Source organism: Malaclemys terrapin, chromosome 9, assembly GCF_027887155.1.
Source record: "Malaclemys terrapin pileata isolate rMalTer1 chromosome 9, rMalTer1.hap1, whole genome shotgun sequence".
Classification (NCBI taxonomy): domain Eukaryota; kingdom Metazoa; phylum Chordata; order Testudines; family Emydidae; genus Malaclemys; species Malaclemys terrapin.
Genome location: NC_071513.1, coordinates 49,235,443 through 49,255,269, shown reverse-complemented (window position 1 = coordinate 49,255,269; position 19,827 = coordinate 49,235,443). Strand labels below are relative to the sequence as shown.

Here is a 19,827-nt window from a genome sequence, read left to right as displayed (position 1 = left end):
GATGATGTAAGATAATGACCTTGGCAAATAATGCATTTTAAATGTTTCCCAGTCACAAATCTAACATTCTGTAGTGAAGTCACTAAAGCATAGTCCAATGCTCTGGCTGCTGTTGTTTGTCATGCCACCGTTCATTCTACTGCTCTGTCCCCAATGGCCGTGCACTGTCCTCTTCTCCTGCCACCCTCCACTGTAGGGTGACCAGATATCCCGATTTTGGGGTCTTTTTTTAATATAGGCTCCTATTACCCCCTACCCCCATCCCAATTTTTCACACTTGCTGTCTGGTCACCCTATGCCACTGTAACGTCTGCAAGTCGGTCTCTCGCGGTACCACCCAGCTGTCTGTGATTTCAGTTCTCAGGGGGGAACCTCGCTGCTAGTGCAGTCTGGACTGTCTCTTCCACAGAAACACTGTCCCACAGCAGGTCTAAGCACTTAGACCTGATTATCAGTGATTTCAGCTCTAGTGGTCACTTATGAAGCCTAATCAGCTCTCTCTCTAAACAGGAGAGAGGGGCAGGTCAAATAGTGCCTGTGACTCTTAGGCAGAGCCCACACCACCAAGCAAAACACCTGTGCCCCACCCTCTCTCACTTCACTAGGATATGGCATCCAAACCTCCTGCTTAGGGAGTGCAGTTCAGTTGGGGGTGACCAGTGCTTAATTTGTAATGAAAGAGGTGCTGGGGCTCAAGCAAGTTTATTACTTTCATAACTGATGTGACAAGCCCAGTGGTTCCACATTTATGAACTGCCGAGCCTAGAGATACTGGGGCTCAGCCCTGGAAAGCTCTAGCACAAATTAAGCACTGAGGGAGACCCCCTCATTCAGTCAGGCTAAGTACAGTTCTGCTGCCCTTTACTAGGACAGTAAGGATAACAACATTTCATGACCCCCACATTTAATACTTAAGTGATTTGTAACCCATCACAGCCAAAATCAATCACTTGGGCAGCACAGCTCTGTCTATGGGATTCCTAGGCAGAGTAGGTGTGTTCATGTAAATACAGTCTGGTCCTGAAGCCTTTCCACCCACCACTGGCTCATCACTAGCTGTCAGGGGAGAGCTCATTCAGACCTTGATTATAAATAATAATTTGAAATTATTAGGTAGGCCAATATAGCCAAAACAAAAGTGCTGACATTGTCATAAACAGCTGTATGAAGAAACTAGTCTTTGTTCATACTTTTCAAACCCATTATACTTTCTCAGGTACAAGTATTTTCTCATATCCTGTATATGCTTTTAAAGTGTGTATGAATGTTTCTATTTCAATTAAAATTTCCAACCAACGATTACATTGGTAACACTGCATGTAACTGGGTGGGGAGGGCTGTTGGGGAAATTCAGGGGGGGTGTAGGTAAATCCCAGCATCTGATTTACATGGATAACTCCAGGGAGGGTTGTGCACGCACCTCGACACGTGTCCACACCTCAGGGTGCAGTGGCACGTGAAGAAAAGTGGACCTGCACAATATAGGCTGAAGATCCGCCCTATCTGACAAACACACTGTAGAGCTGTGCCTGATCAATAACAAAGACTTATTCAGCAGGGCCGGCTCCAGAGTTTTGGCCACCCCAAGCAGCCCTCCCCCCCCCCCGCGATCGCAATCTGCAGCGGCAATTTGGTGGAAGGTCCTTCACTCCGAGCGGGAGCGAGGGACCGTCCGCTGAATTGCCGCCGAATCGCTGGACCTGCTGCCCCTCTCCGGAGTGGCCGCCCCAAGCACCTGCTTGCCAAGCTGGTGACTGGAGCCGGCCCTGTTATTCAGATAGCAGTGACGCAACAGTCATTCTTAGAGAGACCAAATTCAAATCTCTCCCAATCCAAGGAAACACGGAAAGGCTGCCAGATCCGCCTATGTCAGTCTTAACAATCTCAGATGTTTTCCTTGCAGTGTGTATTGGAAACTATGAGTGACAGGGCATTTTTTAACCTGCTAGCAGGGCAGCAGGCAAAAGGTTGGGGTTTCTTTTAACTCGTTCAACTGAACAAGCATTTCAGAGAACTAGGGGCCTGAGCTAGCAAATTCATCCCTGCAAAAGTGGACACGGCTGGAGCCAATAACTAATGGCTTCTTGTCTGAATAAGAACTGTGAGATGGGGCCCTAGTTTTGCCAAACTAGTGTACCTGTAAAGCGTTAAAAGGAATATGGAGAAAAACTGCTGAATGTTGTAAGGTCATTACTTGGTCTCAGTATAGATACAAACAGTCTACTGCTAATTTTCTTTCTGGCTAAATGTTTGATCTGAAGGAAGAGTTTGCTTTTTTTTTAACATGATGCAAATGAGGCCACAGACAGGTGGGGAAATGTGCTGTGTGCCATCAGCCACCTGGGAACCATGTGCCAGCATGAGCCCAATAGTTTCTTAGATGATTTGAGACCAAGATGATATTTTGCATGCACAGTGAGGGCACTAAGACTAGCTATGCAATGAGGTGCCAAGCTTCCTGAGGGAAAGAGACAGAGAGAGAGAGTGTGATTTGAAGGAATAAACACTGGGTTGGGGGTTCTAATCTAGGGTGACCAGATGTCCCGATTTTATAGGGACAGTCCCGATTTTGGGGGCTTTTTCTTATATAGGCACCTATTACCCCCCACATCCTGTCCCGATTTTTCACACTTGCCCTCTAGTCACTCTAGTCTAATCTAGGTTCTGCCACTTAATTTACTGCATGGCCTTGAGTAAGTCAAGTCAGATCCCTGCGGGGCCTGATCTCAGGGATGTGGTGAGAGGGTGAATGATGGTAAAGCGCTCTATAAAGGCTAAGCACTGTTGTTATTCCTGTCTGAGCAGAGAAGAGAAAGGCTAGGCAGCTTCTTACTGACAGCACTTTTGTCCCACTCCACAGAAATCAACTGCTTCCCAGACTGAGCTCACCCCTCCCCTTTCTGTCACCCTGAGCTCCCTCAGAGGACTGCGCTGCACCTAGCAGTTTTTCTCTAGTGAGGAATTTTTGTGCCTGTATAATTACGGGTGCTGTGCTCCTGCAGGAATCTCCTAATCTCCAAGCACACAGCCTTCATTGTGTGTGCCCAGGGTTGGGTTCTTGTTAAATTGCCAGGCTCCCCAGGGGGGAGAATCCCTCCCCACACTAATGCCATCTTGTAGCAATCTGCCAAGACAGTTCAGCTCTCCTAGGTTGCCCACATGAGTCAGGGGACAGAGTCATGCCAGCAGGGCTGGATCAACCTTTTGAGCGCCGAGGTCCTACAAATTAGCACCCCTTCCTCCCCATGTCCTGACCCTCTTATTCCTGACATGCCTCTTTAGAATCCCTAATGCAACAGATTAATCCAGTTCCCCTTTGGGCAGGGCAATGCCAACAGGAACCAGATGCCCCTGCCACTGTCCTGAAATGGGGCAGAGCCCCGCGAACAAACAGGCCAGTTCTGACAATGTGGCAATGCACATGCACTGGCCCTGCTCCTCCAGCCCCAAAATCAGGTGCACATTTCCAGAAACACATGGCTCTCCCGGGTGTTTCTGCTCCAGGGGCTGTTTTGTATCTCCCTAAAAGAAAAGGGGGCAAAGAAATCTAAAAGGCAGGAATCCAGGGAAATCCCCATGCAATAATAAAATTCCCAACCTTACCCAGAGAGTTAAAGGGACCGGCTTCCATGTATTTAAAAATATTAACTAATTTCCAGGCTTTTCTGGGAGAGTGCCCTTTAAATTGGATTTTTAAAATTCCCTTTCAACTTTGTATAAGGGATTTCCTGCCCCCCTGTTGATATTTAAAAGGGTCTTTTGCTAACCAGTTGACAGAGAAACCATAAAACTGGCTAGACACAAAGGCCCAGATCCTCAAAGGTTTTCAGGCTCCTAACTTCCAGGGATTTCAGTGGGAATTAGGAGCCTACATACCTTTGAGGATCTGGGCCAAAGGGCTGTCAAACACACCAAGTAAACAAACTGGAAAATCCAGAGACCATTTATTTTTTTACTAAAGGCTTTTAGCATCTTAGGCCCTGATCCTGCCAAGATTTACAGGCATGTGTAACTCCCTCCCCCCCACACATACACACTGGCTGCAATGGGATTTGTATTTATCAGTTGTATTACTGTAGCACCCAGGGGCCCTAATCATTGAATCTATTGTGCTAGGTGTTGCACAACACAGAGCAAACTCACAGGTGAAGCATGGGCATTACTTGTATTTGTTAGGTGTTACTTGTACATGTACTAGTAGATAGAACGGATTGGGATTTTCAAATGGACAGTGTCCCTTTAAGGGTCCCATCGTAGCTAGCCAAAGTTTTCTGCCTTTACTCTATAAAGGCAGGGAATGCATTGATGCAAATGTCCATTGGGATGTCCTTGAAGATGGCCTGTCCATGCTGTTTGGACCAGAATGAGCCAGTTTTGGGAATATTTTTCTGGAGAAATTGGGATTAAGATGGATCTCCTGACTGAATCACAGCCTTCTCTTCCCCTTGAAGAATTCAGGGTGGACCCCGCATGTTCTGACAGGAGAGCCCGGCCTGCGAAAAGCATCCCCTTTCTTCTCAAGGGAGAAACCTTTCTCTGGTATGGAGAAATTAAGAAGTTTCCCTTCTTTGCTGAAGCAAGAGACTGTTTGGTGAAAACAGACCCTGAACTAGAGCTGGGAAAAGCACTCTTAACCGAAGGTGGGTGAGTAAACCCGATGCTGCATGGGAATGCCTGGTTTGAAGGTTTTTAATCCCTTGTATTCTGCAGGGGGAGATCCGGGTAAGGAAACAAGGTCTCACATAGAACTGGGAAAATCCCTCTCTTAGGAAATGTGTATTGAAAGCATAACCCTGCGTATTCCTCAGGGAGCACAGAACATCCTCCTCCTCAGGAATGTATTTCCCCCTAAGCAGGGAGACCTTATCTTCTCTAATGCAGGTTTTCCTTGTCTTTTTGAGAGTCCTGAGAAAGCCACCAGCTTCCCTCTGAAGAACTGACAAGTTCTCACCATCCCCAAAGGACCCTGCACAGCTCAGACCCCCCCTTTCCCTTTGCCTCTCCAAATACAAAGAGAGAAGAAAACTAGAATGGAAATGTAGCTGAGTGGAGGTCCCAGCATCCTCTGTTGCCCCTACCAGAGCATCAAGAGGTTCCTTACGAGGAAGCAAGAGGCGTGAAGTGGACAGGAGCATGGCCCTAGTGTTGCAGTGAGAAGGGCTAAGGCACGAACTTGGGGAGGGACGATTCAGGGTGCTGGGGAGGGGGGAAATTAGATGGGTGTGAGGAGACAAAGAAAACAAAGGCAAGGGGAAGAAGAGAGAGAAAGATACTTTCAGCCTATGTTTTCAGAGCCAATGGCACTGCAGCCACTTACACGCAGACTTTGGCCCAAAGTAAGATAACAGGAAGAGAGAACAAGAGCCAGCAAGACAGGTGGGGAGAGTAGCAAAGGAGCAGCTCAATCTCAATGGCCTTTGCCTTTAGAAAGTGGTAGCAGGAGGACATTGAGGCCGCAGTAAGTGCTGTCCTAAGTGCGCCATGGCTGGGTGTGGTAAGGCTGCAGATGGTGCTCTAAGAGTTTGGTCTGGTCTACACAGGCAAACCCAAAGTGTATGAGAACATAGGCTGGGTGCAACTGGGCTGTGATTGGCTTCCCCAAGAGGGAGTTAACTGTAAAGCCAGATCTGCAGCTGGTATAAATCGGCCTTGACTTCAATGGAGTGACACCAATTTACACCAGTTGGGGATCTGGTCCCACTGACTACAAGGAGTGACACCACTTTACACCAATGGGGACTCTGTCCCACAATGTAAAAAGGCCATAGCAAAGCAGGTGCTTTTAAGACCTCCCTATCAGTGATTAAAGTAAACTTCAGGGCAAACCAACCCCCTAGGAACAGCACCTTCATTTCTCAGCCCGAGTAAGCAGCTGGAATCTGGGATCATTCCCTGTTGTACCAACTTTGGCTAGCAATGACCTGAATGGTAAACCCACCTGCTCTCTGCTGAAGTGCTGGCTGACTTTCATAAAGTAGGCAGGTGATAGAGCTGCAGAATGACATGGTGGGACTGGCTCCTGAACTGAAGCAAGGAGTCAAGCTGTCTCTGCCTGTCCATTGTGGAAGTGGAGGACAGGCAGATCTAGCACATGTGCATGCATCTCTTTTAGTGCTGTGCGGACACTGCATGACCGATAGAAGTGCATGAGTCATTCTGGCAATAGGTTTCATCCAGCACAGCTCTATCTCTGCCACATTAAATCCCATATCTGGCTGGAATGTGCCCTGGTTAAGATTCTCATCTGGGCATCTCCCTCATTAACCAGGGACAGGGAGTCTTGCTTTCGGCCTGGGGAACAGAATTTTGTTCCCTCCTGCAGCACTTTTCAAAAAAGAGGCATGTGGAATTGGAAAACAGCACTCAAATAAATAAAATCCTAGTCTTTTCTCTTTTTCTCAGGAGATAAAGACCAACCCCTGCTGTAATCTCCCTACCAGACAGCTGGTCACCTCAGCAGGTGAGGAAAACATCAAATCAGGCAGAGCTGAGCTAGGACACCTGCACCAAGCTTTTAACCCCTGGCAGGACAGACTCCCCTCCTATTCAAAAGCACCGAGCTGCAAGGTCATGTTATTTCTCTTAGATTTTAAGACCAGAAGGGGGCAATTAGATCACCTAGTTCAGTGATCCTCAGACTGAGGCTTGTGAGCCACAAGTGGCTCTTTAATGTGTCTCCTGTGGCTCTTTGCAGCACATGGTATTAAAGCCCTGTGTGATTTAATTATTGACCAGTCTAAGTTATTAACCAGTCAGGATGTGTTTTTACTATGTTATTAACCAATTGTAGTTGATAAAATAATAATACTTGGTCAGTCATTTTGCTGGGAGAATATATATATATAAACTCTTTCTATATACTAAATATATATACTAAACTAAATATTTCCCTGCCATACTATTTAAATATGAATATACGGTACTATAGAAAAGAAACAATGAATTCACACCCCATGGCTCTTTGGTGTAATGTTGATTGCTAAATTGGCTTCTAAGGTCTGAGTATCACTGATCTAGTTTGACCTCCTGTATATCACAGGCCAGAGAATTTCACCCAATTACCTCTGCTCTTGTATAGAAAAATTTCTGGATGCCTGGGGCCAGATCCCCAGCTGGTGTAAACCATCTACAGCTCCATTGGAGTCAATGGGCCAGATCCCCAGCTGGTGTACATTAGTGTAAAACCATTGAGATCAACATACACCTGCTGGGGATCTGGCCCACTGAGGCCATCAGTAGCAATCATGGACCTCGTGCCTTCCTCCTGCACAGAACCAGTGCAAGGCTGAGGTCCCGCTTAGGTCTTACTTGGGGTCCACAGTGTTTAAGTAGGATGCTGAGAGGTGCCTCAGCCTTGTTCAAGCCCCCAGCATTGGGGTCTGACCCTCACAGTCACCAAAGCCTGAAATAACATTGTGAAACCTTGCCCTGGCTCCTCAGGGGAGGGGGATGCAAGTTCCAGTCACAGAGACTTGTTGGCTCTTTAGAAGTATTCCCTTAGTGCTGCCACCCCCCAGCACATCACCACAGGGATGAGCGACCTCCCATTCCAGTAACAGAAGAATCGTTCATTGGAAGGATGTGTTGCTTGGAAGCGGGACAGGTCTCTTCCCATGCTACATGACTGGCCAAATTCAGACCTGGTGTAAGCAAGTAACATGCCACTGAAGTCAGTGGCATTGTGCCTGCTAGATTTGGCCCAGTGAACTGAGTCTCTAAAACCCAGTTCTGATGCTGACCGATCTGCAAGCACAGAAGGCCTGGTAGGTTCTGGATCACCAGCAGACCTAAGCCATCATGGAGCTGGATTTTCATAGGCACAGACTGATGGCTGAATAATACTGAGAAACAGGGAATGATTCAAGGTGCATTTTCAACAGGGTGCATGTAAGGTATGTGCCCAAATCATTGGCATCTAGGAGTCATGTGGCTCTGGGACCTCCCAGGCACTTCTATGGATACTGAACTCTAAGACCCAAGAGAAGAGGAGCATTCCAACCCTGCTATTCTATGATTTGAGAATGCCTGCTCTCTGTCAACTCATCACCTGGCAACTTGATCCCCAAGACTGCAAGCCTAGCCGTTCCTATGGGCCTCCTCCATTTGCCAGCACTCTCACCCTCTCTTCTGCTAGCAACATGCCTTGATGGCTTCAGTGTTCTACAGAACCTAAGAGCTCAGTGAAAACTCTCACTCTCACCCTCACCCTCCCCCGCCCCCACCTACCTGTGGTACCTCCGGGAGCTCTTTAAAGGGGCCTGGTTTTATAACCCCCAGCTGGCAAAGCACAGGATCAGGGCAGGTAGAAAAACCTAAGAGGGCAATGGCAGGCATGACCTGGTGCTGTGTCTGCTCATAGGCTCCTCTGCACAGAAGAGTTGTCTCTGCTTATCTGGGCTGCATCAGCATTCCCTGGGGGACCCCCCAGCCTGTCTCCTCCGATTTCAGAGTAACAGCCGTGTTAGTCTGTATCCGCAAAAAGAAGAACAGGAGTACTTGTGGCACCTTAGAGACTAACAAATTTATTAGAGCATAAGCTTTCGTGGACTACAGCCCACTTCTTCGGATGCTCCCTGCCACTTTGCAGCTGCTTTGCAATGTTTTGGCTCAGGTTTCAATCAATCACTGGTTTTCCAAACACATTGATTTCCCCGGCTCCCCCAGAGCACTGGCTGAAACAGTCAGAGGTTTAACCCCAGAGGTTAAAAAAGAAAGAAATCCCCTGCCTGAACTTGGTTGCTGGCTGCCCGCTGTGGGGTACAGAGCCAGTAATGCAAGGCACCCAACAAGAGCTGAAATCAAGGAAGGGAGGAAACAGGGAGCAGACAGCTGGAGCCCAGCTGATGAGCATGACCACTCCCAGTGGGGTCAGTATCTGCCACACTCTCTGCAAATCCTGTTGCCCCCCTTCCCTTTTGCGCACTTGTCTCTTTCCCTGTGCTGCTCCTCCTTGCTGAGCCTCCAGGTTTGTGCTCCTGCAGTGCAGTGTAAGCCCTGATTATGCTGCTCAGTGACACAAGCTTCCTAAGTCCTGTAGGCTGGGCCTAAGATGAAATGGGGAGAGGAATCTGGGTTGCCACATCATATCTGCTAATTCTGAGCAGTTCAGTGACAAGCTGTTACCTGACATGAGTAACTGCCCTGGCAATTAGCAACACGCATGTCGTGTGTGGTCCAACAGCAGGGTGGCTCCTTGCATCAGGGTGAGCCAATGTTGCCCAATGCATGAGAAGCCTCAACAGTTTGGAAAGGAGAAGCCCTAGGACCCCGGCAGAGGCCAGCGCAACAAGCAGGCACTGCCCATGCCACAGAACCAAATTCAATGGATTTTAGCCCGTGGCTTTAATGGGAGCAGGATCAAGCTGAAATTCATCACACTTTTACTCGGGGCCCTCAGGGCCAGAATTTTCAGACAGGTTCGGCACGCACAATTGGGGGCAATTTTCAAGAGCTTAGCACTCATCCACACCATTGAGACAAACAGAGAATCCCCCATTGTGACAAACAGAGACTCCCCCCACTGAGACAAATGGCAGCTGAGCTATTGAAAAGCTGACCCCCATGCTGGATAATGAGCACCCAAAAGTCTGCCCCCATGTGTCTTCCCTCCCTACATTTCCCTCCAGTGCCCTGCCATCATCTCCATGGGCCAAGTCCTGATGTCCGGACTCCATCTGGATTTAGTCCTTAGTCAGGCAAAGTCTCACTTGACCAAATTCTGGTCCCATCACAGTCAAAGGACTTTTGTCACTGGCATCAGTGGAACCAGGGCTGGGACCACTGATTTCCATGCTTGTTTCCCTGAGTATTAAGGACTGGATGATGCCAACATTTGTCCTAGTACATTTTAATACCCCTGCCTAGTGTCTCTCCTAAGTGGCAAGGTGAAAGCAGCAGAACATACAAATCTGTACTCTGGAAGCGGTTAACTCTTCTGCTGCTTGGTTTTGAAGGACCAGATTCTGAGACCTTTACTTATGCTAGGTAGCATCTTACTCCAGAGGTGCTCTCATGGGTTGAAATCCTGGGCCCATTGAAATCAATGGCAAAACTCGCATTGACTTCAGCAGGGTCAGGAAGTCACACAGGCATTATTCCACATGAGTAAGGGTAGCTGGATCCAGCCTAGAGCTATCTGAATAATTACATGTCTCCTATTGCCCTGGAAAGTCAGTGTAAAGGTGGTGCTTGTGGTGCTAGTCACCATACAAACAGAACAATCTTTGTAGAGTGTGGCAGGACCTCACAGGAGATTGGAGCATTTCTACGGAGCAGTGTGGATCCTATGCAGGGGCTGGGGTGAGCACTCCTACATGTAATGAAGATAACACTAGGCATTTCCATTGCTTTTTCCATTGAAGGCTCTCAAAGCACTTCGGAAACAACAGCCCAACCCTGTTAGATAGGGCAGCCTAAGCCCCATTTTACCGATGGGACACAAAGGTACAGAAACAGGTGGGGTGACATATCCAAAGTCCCACAACACGTTGGCGGCAGGGGGGCGCATCAAACCTTCAGGTCCTAATTTCCAGGCATACGCTTTGTCCTAAGTGCAAGCTACTGACAACCCTCTCCTGGGCTTCAGCACAGCAAGGTGTGCCAGTATGTGCTTCGGGTTACACAAACAGACCTGATTCAGGAAAGCAGCTCTGCTCAGGACTGCACATATGTACATGCACATGCTTAAGGCAAGTGCTTTCCTGAATCAGAGTCTTGTTGAATTAGTGCCTTAGACCTAAACATCAAGCCAGTGGAGCTCCAGGCACGAGAGTAGATCCCTCTGCCGGGTCAGGGCCTACAATTGTGCTGTACAATTTGATGGAAGAAGTAGATTGGAGGTGGCAGACTGAGTGCATGGAAGGGCATCTGCAGTGCTGATGGCACATGTGCACCTTGTGATGGACCAGACATTGTCTTTGGACAGAGGCTGTAGGAGAAGCGAGTAGCCCTCAGAGGGTGTGACTGAGGAGTGACCCAGGCTCATGAAGGAACAGCTCTTGCAGTTTTCTTGGAAGCAGCACAATGCTTTGACAGTCCAAAGATGCAGATTATTATTCCCAGCTTGGTTCCGGTCTCTCCCTGTGGATTGGTAGGCCCTTCCCCCAGCCCTCAACATCTGCATGTCAATTTTCAGTCCTGCAAAAGCCTTATGACATCTGCTCAAATGCTGACATTTCCACAGCCATGCAGAAATGCTGAGCTCTCACATGAGACTGAGCTCCAGCTGGGGTTTCAAGCGATCACAGAGATACGTGCATTTAAACACTCAGATCATCAGTCCTTTCTGTCGCTGCCACCGTCTTGGATTTCTAACAAATTACACAGATTACACAAAATCTTTGTTAGTTTATCCACCCTAGGACTGGGTCGTCACCAGGGACTGAGTTCTGGTCCTGCCCCTTGACCCTGGAGCTGGAAGACCTGCTGCACTGACGAAGGAAATCCCTTGACACGAGGGGCAGTGGCCCTGGTTCTCTCCTTTCTGGCCCCTGGTGGTGCAGGTGGCAGCAAAGTATGGAGATCTGAACTCCTGTGAGCCTCAGATAGACTCACAGATGTTAAGGCCAAAAGGGACAATTGTTGTCATCTAGTCTGACCTCCTGTGTAACATCGGCCAGAGAACCTTAGCCATAATCTGTGCATCAAGCCTGGAGCTTCTCACTGAGCTACAGCATGTCCATTAAAGATACCCCATCTTAACTGATAGACCGCATGATGGCGAACCCACCACATCCTTGGGTAAGTTGTTCCAGTGATGAATTATCTTCACTGTTACTTAGATGCTAGCTAGGAGTGTCAGTCCACTCAGTGACTGTTTCCACATGGAGGACAAGAGCCTATTACTGTTACTAGCTAATAAAGTTATCCTTTTAGCTCAAGTATGAGAGTCATCTGGTTTGGTTCTGAATCTCCAGACCTGTGATGACATGGTGAGATTGGTGGATCAGGAACATGTGGGTCTGATTCTCCATTGCCCTGCACCTGGCATTGTCATTTAGATTGGTGCAGAGAGTGCGTAACTCTCTGCCATTCTGCTCTGCTAGCAATCACTTTGCACTGATGTAAATGTTAACACAAGGAGCGGAGAATCAGGCCTCATTCAAACTTCTAGGCTATAATTTCTAGGTCATATCTTTATATTTCTTCTCCCTCAGGGACATTTGGAATCAAAACAAGAGCTTTGTCTCTGAAGAGTTTATCTGCTCGAGTCGTCATCCCTATGTGAAACCCTCACTCTCTGATTATGGCACAAGCATCTCAACAGTAGCAGACGGAGGTTCCAAACTCCGGTGAATTTGCCTTCAGGTGAGGGGCGAGAGACAGCAGAGGAGGGACAGATAAGGGACATGTTTTCATGCAGACTCTGCTAACAATAGTGGAGGAGAGATAAATACAGAAAGTTGCTTCTATGTAAGGTGACTGGTCTATAAATGGAATGCTCTCCAGAAAGTGATCTGAGTTGTTAGAAGGACTCTGAGCATTCCCAGGCACTGTCTTACAATTCAACCCAGAGATGTTTTTTCTACATCACACCCAAGGCCTTACGGTATCCACCTCACAGCCACATATTACAGCCAGAGTTTACAGAGCATGAGCTCTGAGCTCACGTCCATGAATCATCATATCACCACCGCACAACAATGCACGTTCTCAGGTCACCTCTGGGATATGTCTAACCACCGGCCAATACCATACACTCTCGACTGGTGGAGGGGATGTAATTCCTGAGGTTACCTCCACGACGCGTCTGATCTTCAAGAAATGAGTCCTCGGGACAGCTCCACCATTCAACTGGTTTCCGTGGCCCAAGTTCTGGTGGAACTGAGCCCATGTGAGACACCTGAACGTCACCGGCAGAAAGGTGGCATGTGGGAGATGCCTCTGGTGTCTGTCTGTCCAAGGCCTGCAGGCCTCAGGAGCTCCACTACAAGTTACATAATCTCCGCCAGCCTGGACAATGCCACTCTGGAGGTTGCTAGTGGGACAGCTGATTTGAAGGGCAGGGGGAAGCTAAGTGAGTTGTAAGATTTGCCTGAACCCAGATCTCCGGCCCAACAGGACTTTTCACATGGCTCCTGCCTGTGTTTTCCTTAAATACCAAAGGCATTCTGATTCTCAACATCCTGTTATAGCTTTGATGCTTTAAATTCAATTAGAACTGTTCAACTGTCCCCAAGTAAATCCAGATGCATTTGGAACAATTTAAACTGAATTAAAAAGGTGAGGGAGGATGGAGAAAAATGAAGCTGGAAGGCAGCTGAGTCTTAGTCTTCCCGTTTCAATTCTGGGTGCAGGGAAGAGAGTTACTGGTGGGTTTGGACAGTCTGTGAGGGGTGCTGCTCAGCTCCCAGGGGTTGGCAGGAAAACATGTCTCAACATGGGAAACGGCAAGAAGAACAGTCACCCTCAGCATGATGATGAGGAAATGGCTGCTGGGGATGTCAGCCTTGGTGTTTTCATTATGGAGGCCCCTGGCAGAGACTCTGTGGTCAGGCTGCCTTCTACACTGGGCCCCACAGGGGGCAAGGATGCCTGGTGTTCTCTGAAAGTAGTAGGTGGCCAGTGGGTGTGTGCAGAAGAGGGTGCCCTCGGAGCAGAGGCAGAGTGCAGGCTGTGGCGCGTGATGTGCCAGAGTTGTGGCAATGGAAGGGGATGTTTGGGGGGGAGGGGGCAGAGAGGGCATGATGTACCATTAGGTGACTCCTTGCTTTTGTGTCAGATGTGGTGTATGCACAGCAAGCCAAACCATGTGTTCATGGTACAGCCTCTCACATGCTAGCACTTCTTCCTCTTTAACATCACTCAGCTCCCTCCCTCTCACTGCCCCCACGGCTTATCCCCGCTTGCCTTCACTATTGTAGTAGTGCCTGTTGGCCTCCCCTCTTCTCCTTCCTCCCAGCCTGCCCTTGGTAACATCCTCAAGGCTCTGAGCCACCACCATCAGCTTCCTCCTGCTGCTACCCCCACTTCACAGCACCTCCTTCCCCCGCCTTCAAGAGCCTACATCCCCTTGCTCCACCTATGCCTCCGAGCTCACTTCCTTCTCCTCAGTCGCACCCCTGAGGGACAAGGCTGGCAGGAAATAATAGAGAACCCGCGAGGGTGCTATGGAAAGGGAAGAGGGGTCTTGAGACATTATTCCCCAAACCTTCAGGCTTTCGCAGAGAACAAGTTAGCATGGGGTGGTTTGAGCCATACAAAGACATTATCATTCTCTGTCCAATGCCACACAACTGTCCCATAATGGGTCTCCCCAACCCTCTCCTTAACCTTTGGCCACCCTCAGCTTGGTTCTTTCTAGTCTGCTCTCTCTACCCTGGGAGCACGCACCCTCTCTTCTCCTTCCATTCCCTTCTCAGCCCCCACCGCTGTCAGGAGTACTAGCTATCCGTCGCTTCTCACCGATGCTTTCCTCCCTTTCCTGACCAGGGCCGCCCGGGGGGGCGGGAGGGGGGCAAGTGGGGCAATTTCCCCCAGGCCTCGAACCCAACAGAGGCCTCCACGAGAATGTAATATTCTGTAGTATTGCAACTTTTTTTTATGGAAGGGCCCCCCGAAATTGCTTTGCCCCGGGACCCCTGAATCCTCTGGGCGGCCCTGTTCCTGACTACCTGAACCTGCCCAGAGAGCTGAAGTAGGGATCCTTAGCCCTAGGCAGAGTCCATTGGAGACCCCAAGGTCCTTGCTCATGAAACTCTGTCCAAGAATGGGGCCTTCTCTGTGAGCCCTTCATGGCAGGGAATGTGGCTCAGGCCACGTGCCCAGTTCAGCAAGCTCCCAGGCGCGTGGCTCATGCTGACATCAGTGGGAGGGGAGCAGGCCCTAGCTTGTCAAGCACTGCACAGACTGATTGTAAGGAGGCAGTGTGGCGAGTGCATTGCTTTTCACACTGTGGGACGCGACAAGGCATCAGGGGGATGGAAGTTGGGACACAGGGCCACGGCCGGCTGGGTGCCGCACCAGGGAGGGCATGCAGAGAGTCATCAGGGTGGGTGAGAGCACAGCCCCACCCTGCCCAGCCACACCCTGACAGCAGCCTGCTGCTCCCCCTCCTCCCCGCCCAGATGGCTGGGCACTCCCTGTACCCTCCCCTGCTGTCCTAGCCTGACTGCAGCCCTGCGTATTTCAAACCCTCCACAGCCTGCGGGAATGAGAGGCTCTGGGCAGGGGGAGGGAATGCGAGGAGCCCCAGCCCGCTCTGCACCACGCTGCCATGGGCTCCTCCAGGGATGGAGCCAGCTGGGTCCTGCTGCCACCCCGGCCATGAGCTGCCTGTTCCCCTCAGTGAGTCCTTTTCTGCTCAAGACGGGCAGGAGTTGGGGGGGGGGAGGGGAGACTGTGACACAACTCCCACAGAGAAGAGGGGCAAAGAAAAAAAGCTTAGGAACCTCTCGTCTAGTGCTGCACTGGGACACAGGGGACTTGGGTTCCATTCCTGGCTCTTCCACCAACTTGTAGTCTGACCATGGGCAAGTCCCTCTGCCTCTCTGGGCCTCTGCTTCTCCTCCCACCCTTAGTCTCTTTAACAGCAAGTTCTCTGGCTCAGGGACTGTCTCTCACTGAGAGTTTGTACTTAGCACAAGGGGGCCCTGGTCTAGTGATAGTAACGACAATGGTCACAGGACTGCCTTAGCCCATGTTCCGCAGGGGCTGTTCAGCCAGCCCAGGACCACTGGAATGCACTGTGCTCTCACCATGCCCCTTCACCTTGCTCCAGCCACTGCTTTGTCTCCCCAGAATGCTCCTACACCACTGGAGGTTCCCTATCACAGGAACCGCTTTTGGCAGCTGTAGGTCCCTTTTGCACAGCTGTAGCGTGGCTACATGGTCTTGACCTTGGCTGCTGGTTCAGCTCGGAGTTGGTGACTGCAAGGGCATTCCACTCCCTGAACACGAACACCAATTCTAGAGCTGCAAAAACCCTAATTCATCTGGGATGTGATGCTAGATTCACCCTCTGTGCACACTACAAGTGTGTCTGTCCACAGTTTCCCTGTGGAACTCACTGCTAGGGGATGTTGTGATGGCCAAAACTATCACTGGGTTCAAAAAAGAGTTAGATAAGTTCATGCAGGATAGGTCCATCAATGGCTATTAGCCAAGATGGTCAGGGACACAATCAGAGGCTCTGGGTGTCCCTAAACAGCTGACTGCCAGATGTTGGGACTGGATGACAGGGGATGGATCACTCAATGATTGCCTGTTCTGTTAATTCCCTCTGAAGCACCTGGCATTAGCCACGGTCAGAAGATAGGATACAGGGTTGGATGGACCATTGGTCTGACCCAGTCTGGCCATTCTTATGTTCCAGTCCATAGTGCAGACTGCCACAGAGACTTTGTGGGGGTTCTCTGGTGTACCTTCCCACCAATTCTGCACTGATGTAAAGGTTAAAGGTCATTTTTGGAACACAGTGATTGGGGGATATTCACCTTCTGTCTGTTTGCACAGGAAGATGGAAATGGGCTGAGCGACTGAATCACTCCTTCCACTTGCTGCACTCCCTGTTGGCCCCCTTTGCCTGCCCATCCTAAGGGAACAGATGGACAGGAGCTGCCCCAAGTGAAACAAGCACCTCCCTGATCAGTGATCTCCATGCCAATTGGTCACCGGGGAACCAAGTGGGCAATCCAAAGCCACTCTCAACATGTAGCGATCGGGAGCGTTCGGCTGGGGCCAGGCACCTCCACACCAGGTCAGCAGGGAATGAATGTTTTTTTTCAATGGAGACCCAGACACGAGACTTTAATGGGAAGCAGACAAACATATACAAGTGATAAGAGCTTCTCTAATGGCTCTATATCAGCAGACTGATAAAAACTCTCCCATAGCAATACAGTGAGCAGATATGCCTGTTCCTAGACTGTCCAAGGACCTGCTGAGTTACCATTCATGCATGGCATTTGGTCAAGGTCCATCTTTCAGTCCAAATGAGTGCTCAGAGGCAGGTGAGATGAGGAGAGAGCACCAGGGTTTGCAGGTGCAGGTTCTACCTGCATTGCAGATTGTCACCACATCTTCACCCCCACCCCAGCCTTTTGGTGAGAGATTGGGCCTTTGCTAAGAGGGAGCCTGGCCTATAGACCCTTTGGCACCCATTTCCATCCTCTTGTCCTACAGCTGCTCACTGAATGGGGACAAGTGAAAAATAAGGCACCAGTTCCCATCAACCTTTGTGAATTACATTTGCAAAAAATAATTTAAAAAAAATGTATGTGAACATTCTTTCTTGTGAATTCAAACTTTCCAACTTGGGAACAACTCGGAACCACCAGCTCAACGTGGAACCAACACCCCAAAAACTTTGCTCACAGGGCTTGTCTCTTAATATGACCCCACTCGCTCAGATCTGATACGCTCCCTACTGTGCATTTATTTATTGCCCACCTCCTCCTGACCTGGACTTTTAATGGGCTAGATCCTGAGCTGGTGTAAATCAGTGTTACCCCAATGGTTTCAGCAGAGCAAAGCCCATTTACATCTGTAGAAGAACTGGCCCATTGCATCTTATTCCTTGCCAGTGTTAATCATCTTGCTTGATAATAGTTTTTGAATAGTGGGCGAGGACGAAGCTGGGCAGTGTCTGAGGCATGCTGGACAGGTATCCTTCAGAAACATAGTGCCTTGGCCGGAGGTTGTGACACTGTCCATACTCTGGCAAAACCCACATTGACGCCCCTGGAATGTTGTCTGAATACAGACGCCGGACCTGACCGACCCCCAAATCACTACCAATCATTCATAATGCTAGACTTGCCACCTCCCCCAAATGCCCTCAGACACACTAAGGCCGGGTCTACATTCAAAACATTCATTGGCACAGCCCTGCTGATTGGATGTGATTTCGAAAGGACATTTCTATACCGGCACAAGCCCCAGTGTCCATGCAGTTACACTGGCCTAAAAGGCCTTTTGCCAGTATAGCTTGTTTCGCTTGCCAAACCAGTATAAACTATCCTGGCTAAAGGCCTTTTTAGCCAGTGTAAGCAGAATCCACACTAAGAGGGTTTGCAGGTATAGCTATATAGCTCTCCTGGCAAACCCTTCCTTGTTTAGACTGTGCTTCAGTCACAGAGCCTTTGTATCGTCAGTAACCCGTTTGGAATAAGGTAGCAGTTTCAGTCTGGTTCCCAGTGCACAGGTGTCCACATCCCTAAAACCAGCGCCTGTGTAGGCATGTTGCAGAGACGCCAAGGACCGAATGGCCATGGAGATAGACTGATTCTCTCCCTGCAGTTCCAGGAGTGGTGGAGCTGCGGGGAAGAGTGGCACTGCAGCAGGCTGTACTGGACCCAGACTTTGCACAACTTCAGTTTCTCCCCTTGAATCTCATTCCCTCTCACAGGCACTAGGCTCTGACTTGTGGAAAGAAAAAGTCAGAGTAGAGTCTGGGAAAAAATTGTAGGCTCCCCAGTGCCACCCTGCCCGGCCCCAGCCCTTCGCCTGCCTTGGGAGCCGTTTCCATGCCAAAAGCAACTTGTCACTCACTCTATGTCACTTTTTCCCTCCTGGCTCTTTCTCTCCACTCAGATTGGGATGCAAGAGAACTAAACCTCTGCCTGGAGTCCCTCTCTCCCTCTGCGTGAGCTCCGGAGAGGATTCACTGTGGGGAAATAAGCATCCCAAAATGGGCAGCAGGCTGGCTAAACCCTTGTGCCAGGAACTGGCAGCTTGCAGGGCACAATGTGATGCCCCAGCAAAGCCCCTTTGCCATGAAGCCACTCAGAGCCCTCAGCCTCCCCCAGAACCCAAGTAAAGAAACCACTACTTACATACAGTCCTGTGTGTCCCACTCCAAAGAAAGGGAATTTCACTGAGATCGGCTGAAGCCCGGAGCCTCCATCATCCTGTTTCAAAGTGACAGCGTCCCCCTGCTCCAAGCCAAAGGGGTAAAAGTCAGCCAGAGGCACAACACCCTCGACCCAAACCCATTTCCCCAGGGCTAGGATCACCATCCATCCAGCCAGGCCCCGCATCTCCACAACACACCGGCTGTCGCTTAGTTCAACTCAGAGTTACACCGGGGCTTTTTTTTTTTTTGGCTTTCATCAAGCAGAACTTTGCAAAATTCTGCTATCTGTCCTTGCGTGGGCTGGTTGGGTTTTTAATGCTGGTATGATTTGGTTTGGTTGGAGGGGATGGAGTGGGGAGGGGAATGCGATAAAAAAACAGGCTGAGCTGCAAACTGCCTAGCAGGAATAAAAAGGCACAGATCTCAATGGTGCAAAAGCCAGAGTCCCCCCGCTTCCCCCCTCCTAGGCAGTGTAGCGTGGGGAGAGTTAGGCACCACTGAAGAGAGCTAGAATCTCTGTATAAACAGAAAGGTCCCAGAGTCGCAGGCCAGTCGCTGTGGGTCTCTCTCCACTGATTCTTCTCTCTCGGCTACACTAATGTCTCTGTTTAGCTGGGTGTGGGATGAGGGGGGGTCTCATTCACAGAGCAAACTCCACCCTTGCTGGCCATCCTTTAATACTCAGGACATGGTCAGCCAATCATGGATCTTAGGGGTGGGGCTATGTAAATGAAAGGCTGTTCTTAAAGAGCAAGGGCCAGGGCCAGCAGCTGGGGAGGGAGGAAGGGCTGGGTTCACTTTTGGGTACCCCCTGTGTGGCTTGCTCCTGCAGTGGGATGGGGGCAGGGTGCCCCAAGGGGACATGCCGCCTCCTCCTCTCCCAAGGGCCTTTGGCACATGCCAGGGGTCGGGGTGATTGTGCTTGGGAAACAGGGCATAGAGGGAGGTGCAATGGGTCACCCTGGAGTAGGGATGAAATACTCTGGAGGCTTTGCTGGCAGGGAGTGCGCGGACACAGCCCCAGGGTTTGCGGG

General features: G+C 49.8%; 1 protein-coding gene across 10 annotated transcripts in view; it reads right to left on the bottom strand.

Moving 5' to 3' along the window:
- The window catches only part of SNED1 (sushi, nidogen and EGF like domains 1), a 147,959-nt gene extending 128,584 nt beyond the window's left edge, over positions 1 to 19,375 (bottom strand). For all 10 annotated transcript variants that reach the window (XM_054040823.1, XM_054040830.1, XM_054040824.1 and 7 more), the window contains exon 1: positions 18,774 to 19,375. In XM_054040823.1, the coding sequence (XP_053896798.1) occupies positions 18,774 to 18,977 (204 nt within the window). In that variant the 5' untranslated portion in view covers positions 18,978 to 19,375. The remainder of the gene's footprint in view (positions 1 to 18,773) is intronic.
- Between the last annotated feature and the right edge of the window lie 452 nt (positions 19,376 to 19,827).